Raw genomic sequence first — 14,183 nt, forward strand, 5'->3', positions numbered from 1 at the left:
GAGCCACAAGGGAAGCCCAAGAATGCTGGAGTGGGTAGCCTATCCCTTCTCTAGTGGATTTTCCTGACCCAGGAATTAAACCGGTGTCTCCTGCATTGCAGGAGGATTCTTTACCAACTGAGCTATCAGGGAAGCCCAGATAATACTATAGTCTGGTGCTAAACCCTCAGGTACTTAGGGACTGCCTTGGGGAGAGGGGAATGCGGCAGAATTCTGAATCCCCTTCTTCTGATTGATTCAGGAAAAGTCTGTTTATTTGTTTTACCTATTGGATTTCTGATTAGGGTCTGATATAGTTTTAGATGCTATATACTATATACACCTTGAGAATATGGATAAATAGATTAGTGACCTGTCTATGGAAATTTTGGCAGCCATGAAAATTCCAGTATACATATATTGAATAAATACTATATTGTCCCTATTGGGGATAATTAGAAGAAAAGATGGAGCTGGAGGTTAATAATAAAAAAGGAAGGTAATATGAATGGTAAGTAGTAATAGTGATTTTTGAAATAAAACTTTGTGAGAAATAAAGTGGATAAAGGAGAATAAACCCAGGTCTTAGGACTGCAAGTGGATCTGTGTGTGAGAAAGGCTGAAGGATCTGGGGAAGCCGGAGATCTGGGGAAGCTGAATTCAGGGCCCTGGAAGGTGGCGACTTGGGGAGGAGGGATATAGAACTGGAACTGTAAGAGGCAGAAGTGGACATTCCTGAGTTGTCATGAAATCAGAAGAGCTTGAAAACCAAGAAGAAAGATGTAGTGCAATAGGGGACGAAGACAATCAACTAATCACAAAAATGTAAAATTATAACTATTATAACTAAGTATGCAAAGGAGAGGTATATGTTGTGTTGGTACCATGTGGAAGCAATGGCCAAGCTTAGATCTGAAGGAAGTTTTCTACTTAGGGTGCAAGTCACTTCTGAGGGTACTGGGTGCTTTACCATTGCTGCTGCTGCTGCTGCTAAGTCACTTCAGTCGTGTCCGACTCTGTGCGGCCCCATAGATGGCAGCCTACCAGGCTCCTCTGCCCATGGGATTTTCCAGGCAAGAGTACTGGAGTGGGATGCTATTGCCTTCTCTGACTCTACCATTAGTGCCCTTTAATTCCTACCAAACTACTCAGAACATCAGTTTTTCTGAACCAGTGAAAGAGGGAGCAACATGTAGTGGTAGTGATAGCTTGACTTTGGCTGATTCTGATGGCAATGGCAGTGTAGTCTTAGGACCATCTACCTACTTGATAGTTAGTATGAAAGTGAAAGAGGAGAGTGAAAAAGTTGCTTAAAGCTCAACATTCAGAAAACTAAGATCATGGCATCTGGTCCCATCACTTCATGGCAAGTAAATGGGGAAACAGTGGAAACAGTGGCTGACTTTATTTTTGGGGGCTCCAAAATCACTGCAGATGGTGATTGCAGCATTGAAATTAAAAAATGCTTACTCCTTGGAAGGAAAGTTATGACCAACCTAGATAGCATATTAAAAAGCAGAGACATTACTTTGCCAACAAAGATCCGTCTAGTCAAGGCTATGGTTTTTCCAGTGGTCATGTATGGATGTGAGAGTTGGACTATAAAGAAAGCTGAGTGCGGAAGAACTGATGATTTTGAACTGTGGTGTTGGAGAAGACTCTTGAGAGTCCCTTGGACTGCAAGGAGATCCAACCAGTCCATCCTAAAGGAGATCAGTCCTGGGTATTCATTGGAAGGACTGATATTGAAGCCTAAACTCCAATACTTTGGCCACCTGATGCAAAGAGCTGACTCATTTGAGAAGACCCTGATGCTGGGAAAGATTGAGGGCAGGAAGACAAGGGGACGACAGAGGATGAGATGGTTGGATGGAATCACCAACTCAATGGACATGGGTTTGGGTGAACTCCGGGAGTTGGTGATGGACAGGGAGGCCTGGAGTACTGTGGTTCATGGGGTTGCAAAGAGTCGGACACGACTGAGCGACTGAACTGACTGACTGACTGACAAATCCAGGATCTTTGATCCAGGAGACAAACAGTAAGGGAGATAAATTCCCTTTTACCAGTTTATGAGATGGCTTCTTGAGTCTGATTAGGTTTTTATTGGTTCACTTCCAGCTCTCCTATCACTTGTGAATCCAGGTAAATTAGTGGTGAGGGAGATCCTGACGATTTCTGTGATAGAAAATAAAAATTATTCATAAGTACTTATTATCACTAAAACAAAACTTTGGAATATTCTGGAATCTGTAAGGAATTAATAGGTTCACATTATTATACTTCGTAATACCACAGTACTGAGCAAGTACATACTGAATTAATGAACAGGAAAGTATTACATGTGTGCAAGAAGCTTTGAGAAACCATAAACATATTTCAGCACATTTATTATGCTAGATTTCAACTAGAATTTTGAAAAGCTTTTTTTTTTTTTTAACATTAAGCTTGTGTTTTGTTTCAAATTGGCATGTGGTCACTAATGTAAAGCTTTTAATTCTCTTTTTATATGAGAGCTGTGAAGTAACAGGGGAAACTAATAAAAACCTTGATCTGAATCCAGTCTTCTTCACTTTCAGTTCAGTTCAGTTCAGTCGCTCAGTTGTGTCTGACTCTTTGCGACCCCATGAATTGCAGCACGCCAGGCCTCCCTGTCCATCACCAACTCCCGGAGTTCACCCAAACTCTTATCCATCGAGTTGGTGATGCCATCCAGTCATCTCATCCTCTGTCGTCCCCTTCTCCTCCTGCCCCCAATCCCTCCCAGCATCAGAGTCTTTTCCAATGAGTCAACTCTTTGCATGAGGTGGCCAAAGTATTAGAGTTTCAGCTTCAGCATCATTCCTTCCAAAGAAATCCCAGGGCTGATCTCCTTTAGAATGGACTGGTTGGATCTCCTTGCAGTCCAAGGGACTCTCAAGAGTCTTCTCCAACACCACAGTTCAAAAGCATCAATTCTTCGGGACTCAGCTTTCTTCACAGTCCAACTCTCACATCCATACATGACCACTGGAAAAACCATAGCCTTGACTAGACCTTATCTTGAATACAGTGTTACTAATTACCTGAGCTGTTCTCTCGGTCAAGTCATCATCTCTTATCGGGATGACTGCACTAGCTGATCTTGCTGTCACCCTTGCCCCTCTGTGTCCTATTCTCCATTTGGTAGCTAGAGTGATTCTTCAAAAAAAAAAAAAAAAAAAGAAGTCAGGGTTTTCCTTGTGGCTCCGTGGATAAGAATCCACCTGCCAATGTGGGAGACACAGTCCAGGAAGATCCCACATGCAGCAGAACAACTAAACCTGTGCACCACAACCACTGAGCCTGCAGTCTAGAGCCCGGGAGGTGCAACTGTGTGAGCCCACACACCCTAGAGACTGTGCTCCGCAATAAGAGAAGCCACCATAAAGAGAAGCCTGCGCACTGTACCTGGAGAGAAGTTAGAGAAAAGCCCGTGCGCAGCAACCAAAACCCAGCACAGCCAAAAATAAATAAATAAAATTATTTAAAAATATGTCATATCGTGTCAATCGTGATCGTAGGTTTCCTATCTTAGTGAATAAAATCTAAAAACAAAAACAAAACAAAACACCCGCAAACATAAAAATCTTTTGTGTCTTTGGCCCCTGGCTGTCTCTTTGACCTTATTTCATTTTATTCTGCCTCCTGGTTTCTGTGTTTCAGCTACTACATTAGCCCCCTTGTTTATTCCTCCAGCACACTAGGTATCTTCTCACAAAAGAGTGGACTTGTGCACTTGCTGTAATTCTTTCTTCCTGTGTGCTGTTTCACTGGATAGCCATATGGTTCATTTTCTCATCTCCTTTAAACTTTAGCTCAAATGTCAGTTTATTAAAGAGGCTTTCCCCGACTACCTTCCATGAAATAGCCCTTACTTCCTTCTGTTACAATGTGTTCTCTGATCCTGACTCACTTTTCTTTAAAGCACTTATCATCTGCCATATATATTTATTTGTCTTTCTCAGTAGCATGTAAGTTCCATGAGGGAAGGATTTTTTTGTTTTGTTGTTTTTGTTCACTGTTGTATCCTTAGCACCTAGAATGGTACCTGGCATATAGTGGTGATGGTTTAGTCACTGAGTTGTGTCCAACACTTTGTGACCCCATTGACTGTAGCCTCTCAGACTCCTCTGTCCATAGGACTTTCCAGGCAAGAATGCTGGAGTGGGCTGCCATTTCTTTCTTCATTGGGTCTTCCCCACCCAGTGATTGAACCTGGGTCTCCTGCATTGTAGGCAGATTCTTTACCGACTGAGCTACCAGGCATATGATAGGTCCTCAAATATTGGTTGAATGAATGAATATTAAGTGCACCTTTTGGAAAGAATGCTTTTTATAAAAAAGACATCCACTAGATGGCATTGCTTTCAAATTTTTTGTAATTAATGTCCGGGAGGAAAAGATAAGATCTTTTGCTTGCTGTAACCAAAAAGACCTTTGTAATAAAGATTGTCCTAGATTAATGTGAGGCCTACAGAATATTACATTTATATTTGGTGTTTGATTTATATGTATTTTAGATACATTTTTCTAAAGTAAACATGTGGAGAAGCTTATAGGAAAACAACAGCATATTGGTATGTGAATAACCATAAGATACTGTTGCTTAGTGTGGTTAACTGTGATGTCCATATAGTTCATGTCCACACACTGACCATCCTGCTTCTGAGGGGCCTACATGCAACAAGAGAGCAGAAGTGAGTCCAGAGTCTTTCACTACTCCAGCCACTAGTTAAAATCGAGCCTAGTGTTAGAGGCAGGAAATTATTGTTGTCTGTCAGCTGTTCAGTTGTTGCCACCAATGAGTTAAGTACTCTCATCTCATTAGGTACTCTCAGTCCGGTTTCTAATCAGTTGAAGATCCAAATATTAAAAAAAACCCTCCCTGTTTCCTGCAGATGTCACCATCACTATCCTGTTGAAAAGCAGTAGACTCCAAGGATCAGAGCTTTTTAGCTGACTTCTCTGACTAGCACTTAACTCAGCAAATAGTTTTTCTAATCAAGAAATTTGAACGTTTTCCCCAAGCTGTTAAAATCTGCCTGTTCCACCTTTGCCTGTGTCATCTCATTTCTTCCTGCTTTCATCACTTACCTCATTATTTGTCCAATCCCTATGCCTACCTCTCTCAAGTACTTCTCCTGAATGGTCATTTGATCCGTCTTGTTCTCACTTTGATGGATCCTGATTCTCAAGCTGGAATTGGGGTTGCCAGGAGAAATATCACTAATCTCAGATATGCAGATGACACCACCTTTATGACAGAAAGTGAAGAGGAACTAAAGAGCGCCTTGATGAAAGTGAGAGGAGAGTGAAGAAGCTGGCTTAAAACTCAGCATTCAAAAAATGAAGATCATGGCATCTGGTTCCCATCACTTCATGGCAAATAGATGGGGAAACAATGGAAACAATGAGAGACTTTATTTTTTTGGGCTCCAAAATCACTGCAGTTGGTGATTGCAGCCATGAAATTAAAAGATGCTTGCTCCTTGGAAGAAAAGCTATGACCAACCTAGACAGCATTTTAAAAAGCAGAGACATTACTTTGCCGACAAAGGTCCATCAAAGTCTGGTTTTTCCAGTGGTCATGTGTGGATATATGAGAGTTGGACCTTTTCTTGGAACTCACTATTTAGAAATGAAAAGTGTTTTTTATACTTTTGTATCATTAAATGGGACATAAAATATAGGATGGTTTTAGTGTTTACAGTCATTCCTCCCAGTCACCCTTGGATGATTAAGTTTTGGGGCTGCTGACTATCAGAGACAGAGACAGTTACTCAAAGATTTACATTTTTAACCAGAAATATCTGAAATTTCTAGTATTACTCCATGTCTTATATTATTAATGGTAAAGTTGCATCTGTTTCAACATGTCACCTCTAATGCTCAGCCTACCCCATGTATTTGATCTAGCTTTGAGGTGGGAATTCAGTATTTAGAAAATAGTTTTTTTTTTTTTTTTCTGAAGGAAATGATGGGCTGCTCTCGTGGTTCGGACTATAAAGAATAGGCCTGCAATGCAGGAGATCCGTATTTGATCCTTTGGTCAGGAAGAACTCCTGGAGAAGGGAATGGCCACCCACTCCATTATTCTTGCCTGAAGAATTCCACGAACATAGGAGCCTGGTTGGCTACAGTCTGCTGCTGCTGCTAAGTCACTTCAGTCATGTCCGACTCTATGTGACCCGATAGACAGCAGCCCACCAGGCTCCCCTGTCCCTGGGATTCTCCAGGTAAGAACACTGGAGTGGGTTGCCATTTCCTTCTCCAATGCATGAGAGTGAAAAGTGAAAGTAAAGTTGCTTAGTCGTGTCCAACCCTCAGCGACCCCATGGACTGCAGCCTTCCAGGCTCCTCCGTCCATGGGATTTTCCAGGCAAGAGTACTGGAGTGGGGTGCCATTGCCTTCTCCGGGGCTACAGTCTATGGGATCTCAAAGAATCAGACGTGACGACTAAGCACAAAGGCAATGTGGATAGCATCCATATGTTTAGAAAATAGCATCCCGTTTACAAAGGAGCAATTGGATAGCATTTATTTAGTATGTATTAAGCTTTCATTGATAAATCATATTTTTCTGGTCTGAGACATGGAGATTTACTGATATCTGATTATTAGAATAATATTCAAATATATATTTCATTCATGAAATTGAAAGCCCTTTTCTTAATTTACTAAACACATCTTATAGGTGGGAGTCAGATGGTCATTTATAATAACATTTTTGTATTAAACCTCAGAGATACTGCTTTCTCAGCACTAGATGAGATCTGAAAGCCCTTGCTGGGCTCATGCTCTGACTGGTAATCTTTTAGGAATTATAAAGAAGGGCTTCCATTCCAAAATCATATACAAAGCCATTTTGCTTATACCTGCTGTATTGATAAGACTTTTTTTCTAGTATTACTTGTGGCTTATGAGTTTCCTAAATAAAAGTCATTAGAGGTTTTGTAGTGTAACCAGAGATCAAATTGCCAACATCTGCTGGATCATGGAAAAAGCAAGAGAGTTCCAGAAAAACATCTATTTCTGCTTTATTGACTATGCCAAAGCCTTTGACTGTGTGGATCACAATAAACTGTGGAAAATTCTGAAAGAGATGGGAATACCAGACCACCTGATCTGCCTCTTGAGAAATCTGTATGCAGGTCAGGAAGCAACAGTTAGAACTGGACATGGAACAACAGACTGGTTCCAAATAGGAAAACGAGTACGTCAAGGCTGTATATTGTCACCCTGCTTATTTAACTTATATGCAGAGTACATCATGAGAAATGCTGGACTGGAAGAAGCACAAGCTGGAATCAAGATTGCCGGGAGAAATATCAATAACCTCAGATATGCAGATGACACCACCCTTGTGGCAGAAAGTGAAGAGGAACTAAAAAGCCTCTTGATGAAGGTGAAAGTGGAGAGTGAAAAAGTTGGCTTAAAGCTCAACATTCAGAAAACGAAGATCATGGCATCCGGTCCCATCACTTCATGGGAAATAGATGGGGAAACAGTGGAGACAGTGTCAGACTTTATTTTTTTGGGCTCCAAAATCACTGCAGATGGTGACTGCAGCCATGAAATTAAAAGACGCTTACTCCTTGGAAGGAAAGTTATGACCAGCCTAGATAGCATATTGAAAAGCAAAGACATTACTTTGCCAACAAAGTTTCGTCTAGTCAAGGCTATGGTTTTTCCTGTGGTCATGTATGGATGTGAGAGTTGGACTGTGAAGAAGGCTGAGCGCAGAAGAATTGATGCTTTTGAACTTTGGTGTTGGAGAAGACTCTTGAGAGTCCCTTGGACTGCAAGGAGATCCAACCAGTCCATTCTGAAGGAGATAAGCCCTGGGATTTCTTTGGAAGGAATGATGCTAAAGCTGAAACTCCAGTACTTTGGCCACCTCATGAGAAGAGTTGACTCCTTGGAAAAGACTCTGATGCTGGGAGGGATTGGGGGGCAGGAGGAAAAGGGGATGACAAACGATGAGATGGCTGGATGGCATCACTGACTCAATGGACGTGAGTCTGGGTGAACTCCAGGAGTTGGTGATGGACAGGGAGGCCTGGCGTGCTGCGATTCATGGGATTGCAAAGAGTCGGACACGACTGAGCGACTGAACTGAACTGAGTGTGATCTTAAAATTTGACTTATTTAAAATTTTTATTACAATTTTAAAGGTTACTATCCATTTATAGTTATTACAGAATATTGGGTATATTCCCTGTATTGTACAATACATCCTTGAGCCTGTCTTACACCCAATAGTTGGTATCTTCAACTCTTCCACCCCTGTACTATCCCTCCCCACTCCCCACTAGTAACCAATAGTTGTTCTCCATATCTGTGAGTCTGCTGCTTTTTTGTCGTATTCACCAGATGGTTATGTATGTTTTAGATTCCACGTGTACGTGACACCATACAGTGTTTGTCTCTAACTTATTTCACTTAGCATAATGCTTTGCACGTCCATCCATGTTGCTGCAAATGGCAGAAGATATTAACTACTGTTGCTTGTGCTATTTTTTCCCTTCACAGACTAGTTGAGATAGCAGAATCTCGTTTTCCCAGATATTTTGACACTGAAGAAAAATTACTTTTGACAAGCAGTAAAGTTCATCTTTATCGGGAACTCAGCTGTGATGAAGTTCTACAAAGGTATGCTGTTTTAGATTTTGGCATGTTAGTAATAGTTTGAAGATTTATTCTTTTGTTCTTCATGTTTTTAGCTTCTGAGTGAAAAAAAGTCCCTACATATTAGGATTAAGAGAAAAATCATTTCAGTGTTCTTTATTTACCACAGCCTATTGGTTGAAGTATTTCTTTAAAAATGAAAAAAAATTAAATGAATAAAATGTTTTAGATTTGACTAATTAAGTTGTATATTAAATATCTACTGTTCTGTTAACAAATTACCCCAGAATTTAGCAGCTTAAAATAATCTATTTATCTCACCTAGTTTTTGAGGGTTAGTTATCTGGGAATAGCTTAATTGGGTATTTCTGGCTCAAAGTTGCTCAAGAACTTGCAGTTAAGCTGTTGGGCAGGGCTGTAGTCATCTCAAGGGTCACTTGAGGCTGGGAGACCTTGGAGAATTCCAGGATCACTCATGTAGTTGTTGGGAGACTTCCATTTCTTCCTGGATTCTAGCCAGAGGTCTCCATTTCTCACCATGTGAGCCTTTCCATAGGGCTTCTTACAATATGTTGTTTATGCAAAAAAGTGCACAACTTAAAAGTTGAGAATTATGTTTTATTCAGTGGTCATACTGAGGACTTCAGCTTAGGGGGCAGCCTCTCTGATAGCCCTGAGGGACTACTCTAAGGATGTAAGGGAGGAACCAGGATATAGGAGTTTCTGCAACAAAAAACCAGGTAGTCAGAATATCAAAAGATTACTGTTAATTAAAGAAAAACCAGACATCTTTTAAAAATATATATATATTTATTTGGCTGTAGCAGGTCTTAGTTGCTAGTTTCAACACATGGGATCTTCCTTGCAACATGCAGGTTCACAAGGGATCTATAGTTGTGGCCTGTGGGATCTAGTTCCCTGACCAGGGATTGAACCTGGGCCCCATGCATTGGGAGTATGGAGTCTTAGCCTCTGGACCACGATGGAAGTCCCCAGATCAGACATATTGAGTTAAAGAATTTAGCATGTTTCTGTGTGTGGGAAGATGCAAGAGTCTGGGCTCATTGAAATCATTCCTTTGCTATGCACCTTAACTGTCTAGAGCCAGTATCTTGCTTTTCTCCATCCTGAATTCCCTCATGGTGCACAGCTTCAGTAGCTGATGGCTTGATGGCCTCAACATCATTTGTTTACTCATGTGGCAGGTAGCATTTCTGGTCCACAGTGGTATCTTGCCTTCCCCAGAGCGAGTGCTCTGAGAGTGGGCAAATGAGAAAGATCCCAAGACGGAAGCCTATCTCTCAGCAATGATGCACCATCGTTTTGTCATTTGGTCCACAGACGAACCCTGGTACAGTTGGGAAGGGGACTCCATAGGGATGTGAATACCGGGAGATGGGAATAAGTGGGGGCCATTTTGGAGACTATCCACTGCAAGTAGTTTTGCTCTAAAACTGGAGCTTTAGCAATATCATGAAAAAACCAAGGAATAAATCTACAGGAAAATATTTTGGCCTATTTACAAAAGAATGCAATATGTATGGAAGAGCTGGAAAATAAGTTATGTTTATTGAGAATATCTGCACTAACTACTGTAACTTAGAGAAGAGTAATTTGTTGTTTTACAGTTGGTTAACCTTTGCATTGCTCTATTTTTAAGAATTATACCTTGAAGTCATCCACTATCTTATATATTCTGCTTTTACAGGATTGAATCCTTGGAAGAAGAAATTATTTCAAAAGGAGTTAAACTTGTGATTATTGACTCTGTTGCTTCTGTGGTAAGAAAGGAGTTTGATACACAGCTTCAGGGCAATGTGAGAGAAAGGAACAAGTTCTTGGCTAGAGAAGCAGCCTCTTTGAAGTATTTGGCTGAGGAATTTTCAATCCCAGTAAGTTTTTCTTTTTCTTTTTTTCCTTTCTTTTATATGAAGTTCACTAATTTATAATATCAAAAGTATAATTAGAAAGAAGTATAAAACAGATGACCAAAAAGGATAACACAGTCTGGTTGCTATAGCAAATACTGCCATCTTCTAAAATTTGTTTATCTGTTGAGATTGTTTTATCTTTTTCATAACTTGAGCCTAGAGCAGATTTAAATATTATTTTCCAAAGTTCCTATAGTCAGTCCTTTTCTTCTCTCTCATTGTTTACTCTTTGTGATGTTTTTATATTACTTTTGTTATGCTGAGGTAAGTAATAAGAATTAAAACTCCATGAAATCGCCCATATCTATATACCTTTTTTTAAATGACAGTATTCATCAGTTTTATAAATTTTTAAGGTTTAAATATTGTTATTGTGTTCAGTGCTGTTTTGTATGCTGTAGGAATTGGTTTGCTTCAAAAGCCAGAGATTGATTCTTAGGGTATGAACATTGGGAGCGATAGTAATGAAAGTGTAAGTAAGGAAAACTTGAAAACTTACTTTTGGCATGACTTTTAATAGTGGACCAGGAAATCTGAAGATGAGATGTATTGTAAGAGTTTGTGGTGGGTAAGCTACAAGAGCAATAAGTTATATTCCCATCAGTAGTGTGTGGGAGAGGACAACTTGTTCTGAAGTCTCGCCAGCATTTAGTACTGTCAGGCTTTTAAATTTTAGCCATGTGTCATCTGAACAGAAGATAGGAAAATTCCTTAAACTGAGATAAAATTTAGTAATGATTTTATAATTTTTAGATTTGTTTGGAAAATTAAAACCTTGGATCTTGGTAACATAGGAATATGTAGCATTAGTGGAAACTATCACATAGCCTTTGAGATTTATAAACCAAAACAAGGAGTTGAGGGAGAAAATGTGGCATTCAGAAAGTTCTGCATGTTTTAATGGCTTTTAAATTCATATTTTGGATTATATGGTATAATTCCTGGTGAAGCAAGTGCTGTAAAAGTTATCTTGGATGATGTTTATCTTTTAAATTTTGTTACAGTTACATAAAGGGACAAATTCAAACTGTATATTTCCTGGTCAAGGAGAATAGGGAATTAAAAAATATTTTATAGAGTGGATTGAGTGGAAAAGTTAAGTGTATATGTTTATTTCATTAATTCATACTGTTGCCTGATTTAATCTTATGTAAAATATGAAAATTCACTTTTTAAAAGTTGTATTTGTTATTGTTCTATTGTAATTATAGACTAATGCATTTCAGGTTTTTCTCCGGTTGTTACTTTTCTGAGTGAGAAAGGGCCTCTGCTTCTGTTTGTTTTTATAGAGCCTTCGGAAAGAATGGGTGCTTAGCATCTCCACATTCCTCTGTCTTTGCCTTTGTTTTTCTGTTTAGAGGTAAATGCAGAATACAACATATTTTTATATAACACAGTATGGTATTGGTTTTTCTGACAAATCAGTATTGGTTTTAGAAAGCTTTTGAAAAATACTTCCTTTAAGAAATGTCTGACTTTTCCTAGCCTACTTAGCTTGTCTAAATGGAAAACCATAAACTTTTAAACTTTTATATTGTACTTTGAATAGGTGGCTTCGTATGGAACAAAACACGTTAAAAAGTGTGTTGTCTTTTGGTTCATCGTACCTTTCAAATTAGCAGTCTTATGCCTCTTTGTATTCACTCAAAGTGAAAGTGAAAGTTGCTCAGTCGCGTCCGTCTCTTTGCCACCCCATGGACTATACAGCCCATGGAATTCTCCAGGCCAGAATTCTGGAGTGGGTAGTCTTTCCCTTCTCCAGGGGATCTTTCCAGTCCAGGGATCTAACCTAGGTCTCCCACATTGCAGGTAGATTCTTTACTAGCTGAGCCACAAGGGAAGTCCAAGAATACTAGAGTGGTTAGCCTATCCCTTCTTTTTTTTCTTTCTTTTTTTATCCTATCCCTTCTCCAGTGGATCTTCCCATCCCAGGAATAGAACTGGGGTCTCCTGTTTGTGTTTACTCAAACATGTCCACAAACATTCCTGTCCCAGTAAGTGTTTGCTGTTCCTTAGCCTGAAATATTCCTCCACTATATCCATATGATTTATTGTCTCCTATTGTCTTGTTAAGTGAGAACTTCCCTGACCATATTAGTATTAATCACACTACTTGTGTCTCTCTCTCTTATTATGCTTTATGTTCCTCCATCATAGTTTTCACCCTCTAGCATTATATATTTTTTATGTTTATTATCTGTGTGTCCCCACCGCCCATCGTGTGGTTATAGGGACTCTGTCTTCTTTGTTCATGGCTTTATTCTCAGTACCAGGAATAGTGCCTAACACATAGTAGGCACACTGAATGTGTGAACTTCTTAGGCTTGATTTAATCATGTATATATTGATATTGAACTTAAATTTTATTATTTGCTTTAAATTCTATTTTGATCCTATCTTTAATATTATTTACTATTTATATAGTGATAAAATATGATTTTAGATGGCAGAATCTTATCATATAGGAGCTGCCCTCAGTTTACACTGGTGTCTTATAGGAAGAAAAATAGTTTTTAAGATTCTTAAGCTTGGAAAAGTCTTTAGAGATCTAGATAGTATCACAAAGCCAGGAATTTTAGAAGAGATTTTATCTCAGTTTAGTAAAAGTGTGAAAAGTGAATGTCTGATGATCTCTGAAGATTGGGCAAAAAGCCAGGCCCTCCAACCTGTTGTTTAACTGTGGATCTGAGGTGGTGGATAGGGCCAGGAAACCTGGCATATTGATACACTTTAGGTATGTTTTCATTCAGATGAGAATAAAGAGTCAAACCAACTTGGGTAGTGGGTTGATTGCTTCATTGAATTTAAAAATTTCTCTATAGTGAAACTTCAGTGCTTTCAAAATGTGGGGGAAAAGCTTAAAATATAATTTGTATTTCATTTTGATCATCACACTGTGTATGTTTGTGTGTAGTACGTACAGTTGTCCCTCAGTATCTGTAGGAACTTGCTTCCAGAACACCCACAGATACCAAAGTCTGCAGATGTTCAAGTCCCTTGTGTAAAATGGCGGGCCTCCTTATCTGTGGGTGTTACGTTCAGGGCTTTGCATCAGAAATTGTTTAAGTGAGAATTTTTGATCCATGGTTGGTTGACTCCTCAGTTTTGGAACCCATGAATATGGAAGATGATCATATGTATGTTTGTATGCAAGCATGTCTATGTGCATGGAGATTTCAACTTCCTTTCTCAGTAACTAATGGAATAAATAGAAAGTCAGAAGAATAACATCAAGCAGCTTGATCTAATTAATATTAGATTAGATTATAAAACTTTCCACTTAAATGCCTGCAGAATACATACTCCTTTCAGGTGCACATGAGATATTCACCAAGATAGACTATATTTGGTGCCGTAAAATAAATCTCAACATATTTAAAAGATTGAAATAGTACAAAGTATGTTTTTTGACCACAAGAAAATTGAACTAGAAACAGAAACATGTCTGGAAAATTCACAGGTATTTGCAAATTAAGTAAAAACACTTCTAAATAACTCATGAGTCACAGAAGAACTTAGAAAATATTTTGAAATAAGTAAAAATGAAAATACAGTGTATCAAAATCTGTGGGTTGCAGCTAAGTCAGTGCTTGGAGGGAATTTTTTTTTTCTGCTGTAAGCACT

At 39.1% G+C, this 14,183-nt stretch overlaps 1 protein-coding gene across 6 annotated transcripts in view; it reads left to right on the plus strand.

The window, feature by feature from the left end:
- Window positions 1–14,183, plus strand: part of RAD51B (RAD51 paralog B) — a 620,299-nt gene that overhangs the window by 34,811 nt on the left and 571,305 nt on the right. For all 6 annotated transcript variants that reach the window (XM_027552246.1, XM_027552247.1, XM_027552245.1 and 3 more), the window contains 2 exons: window positions 8,533–8,652; window positions 10,337–10,520. In XM_027552246.1, coding sequence (XP_027408047.1) covers window positions 8,533–8,652; window positions 10,337–10,520 — 304 coding nt within the window. The remainder of the gene's footprint in view (window positions 1–8,532; window positions 8,653–10,336; window positions 10,521–14,183) is intronic.

This window comes from Bos indicus x Bos taurus, chromosome 10, assembly GCF_003369695.1.
Source record: "Bos indicus x Bos taurus breed Angus x Brahman F1 hybrid chromosome 10, Bos_hybrid_MaternalHap_v2.0, whole genome shotgun sequence".
NCBI classification, from domain to species: Eukaryota; Metazoa; Chordata; class Mammalia; order Artiodactyla; family Bovidae; genus Bos; species Bos indicus x Bos taurus.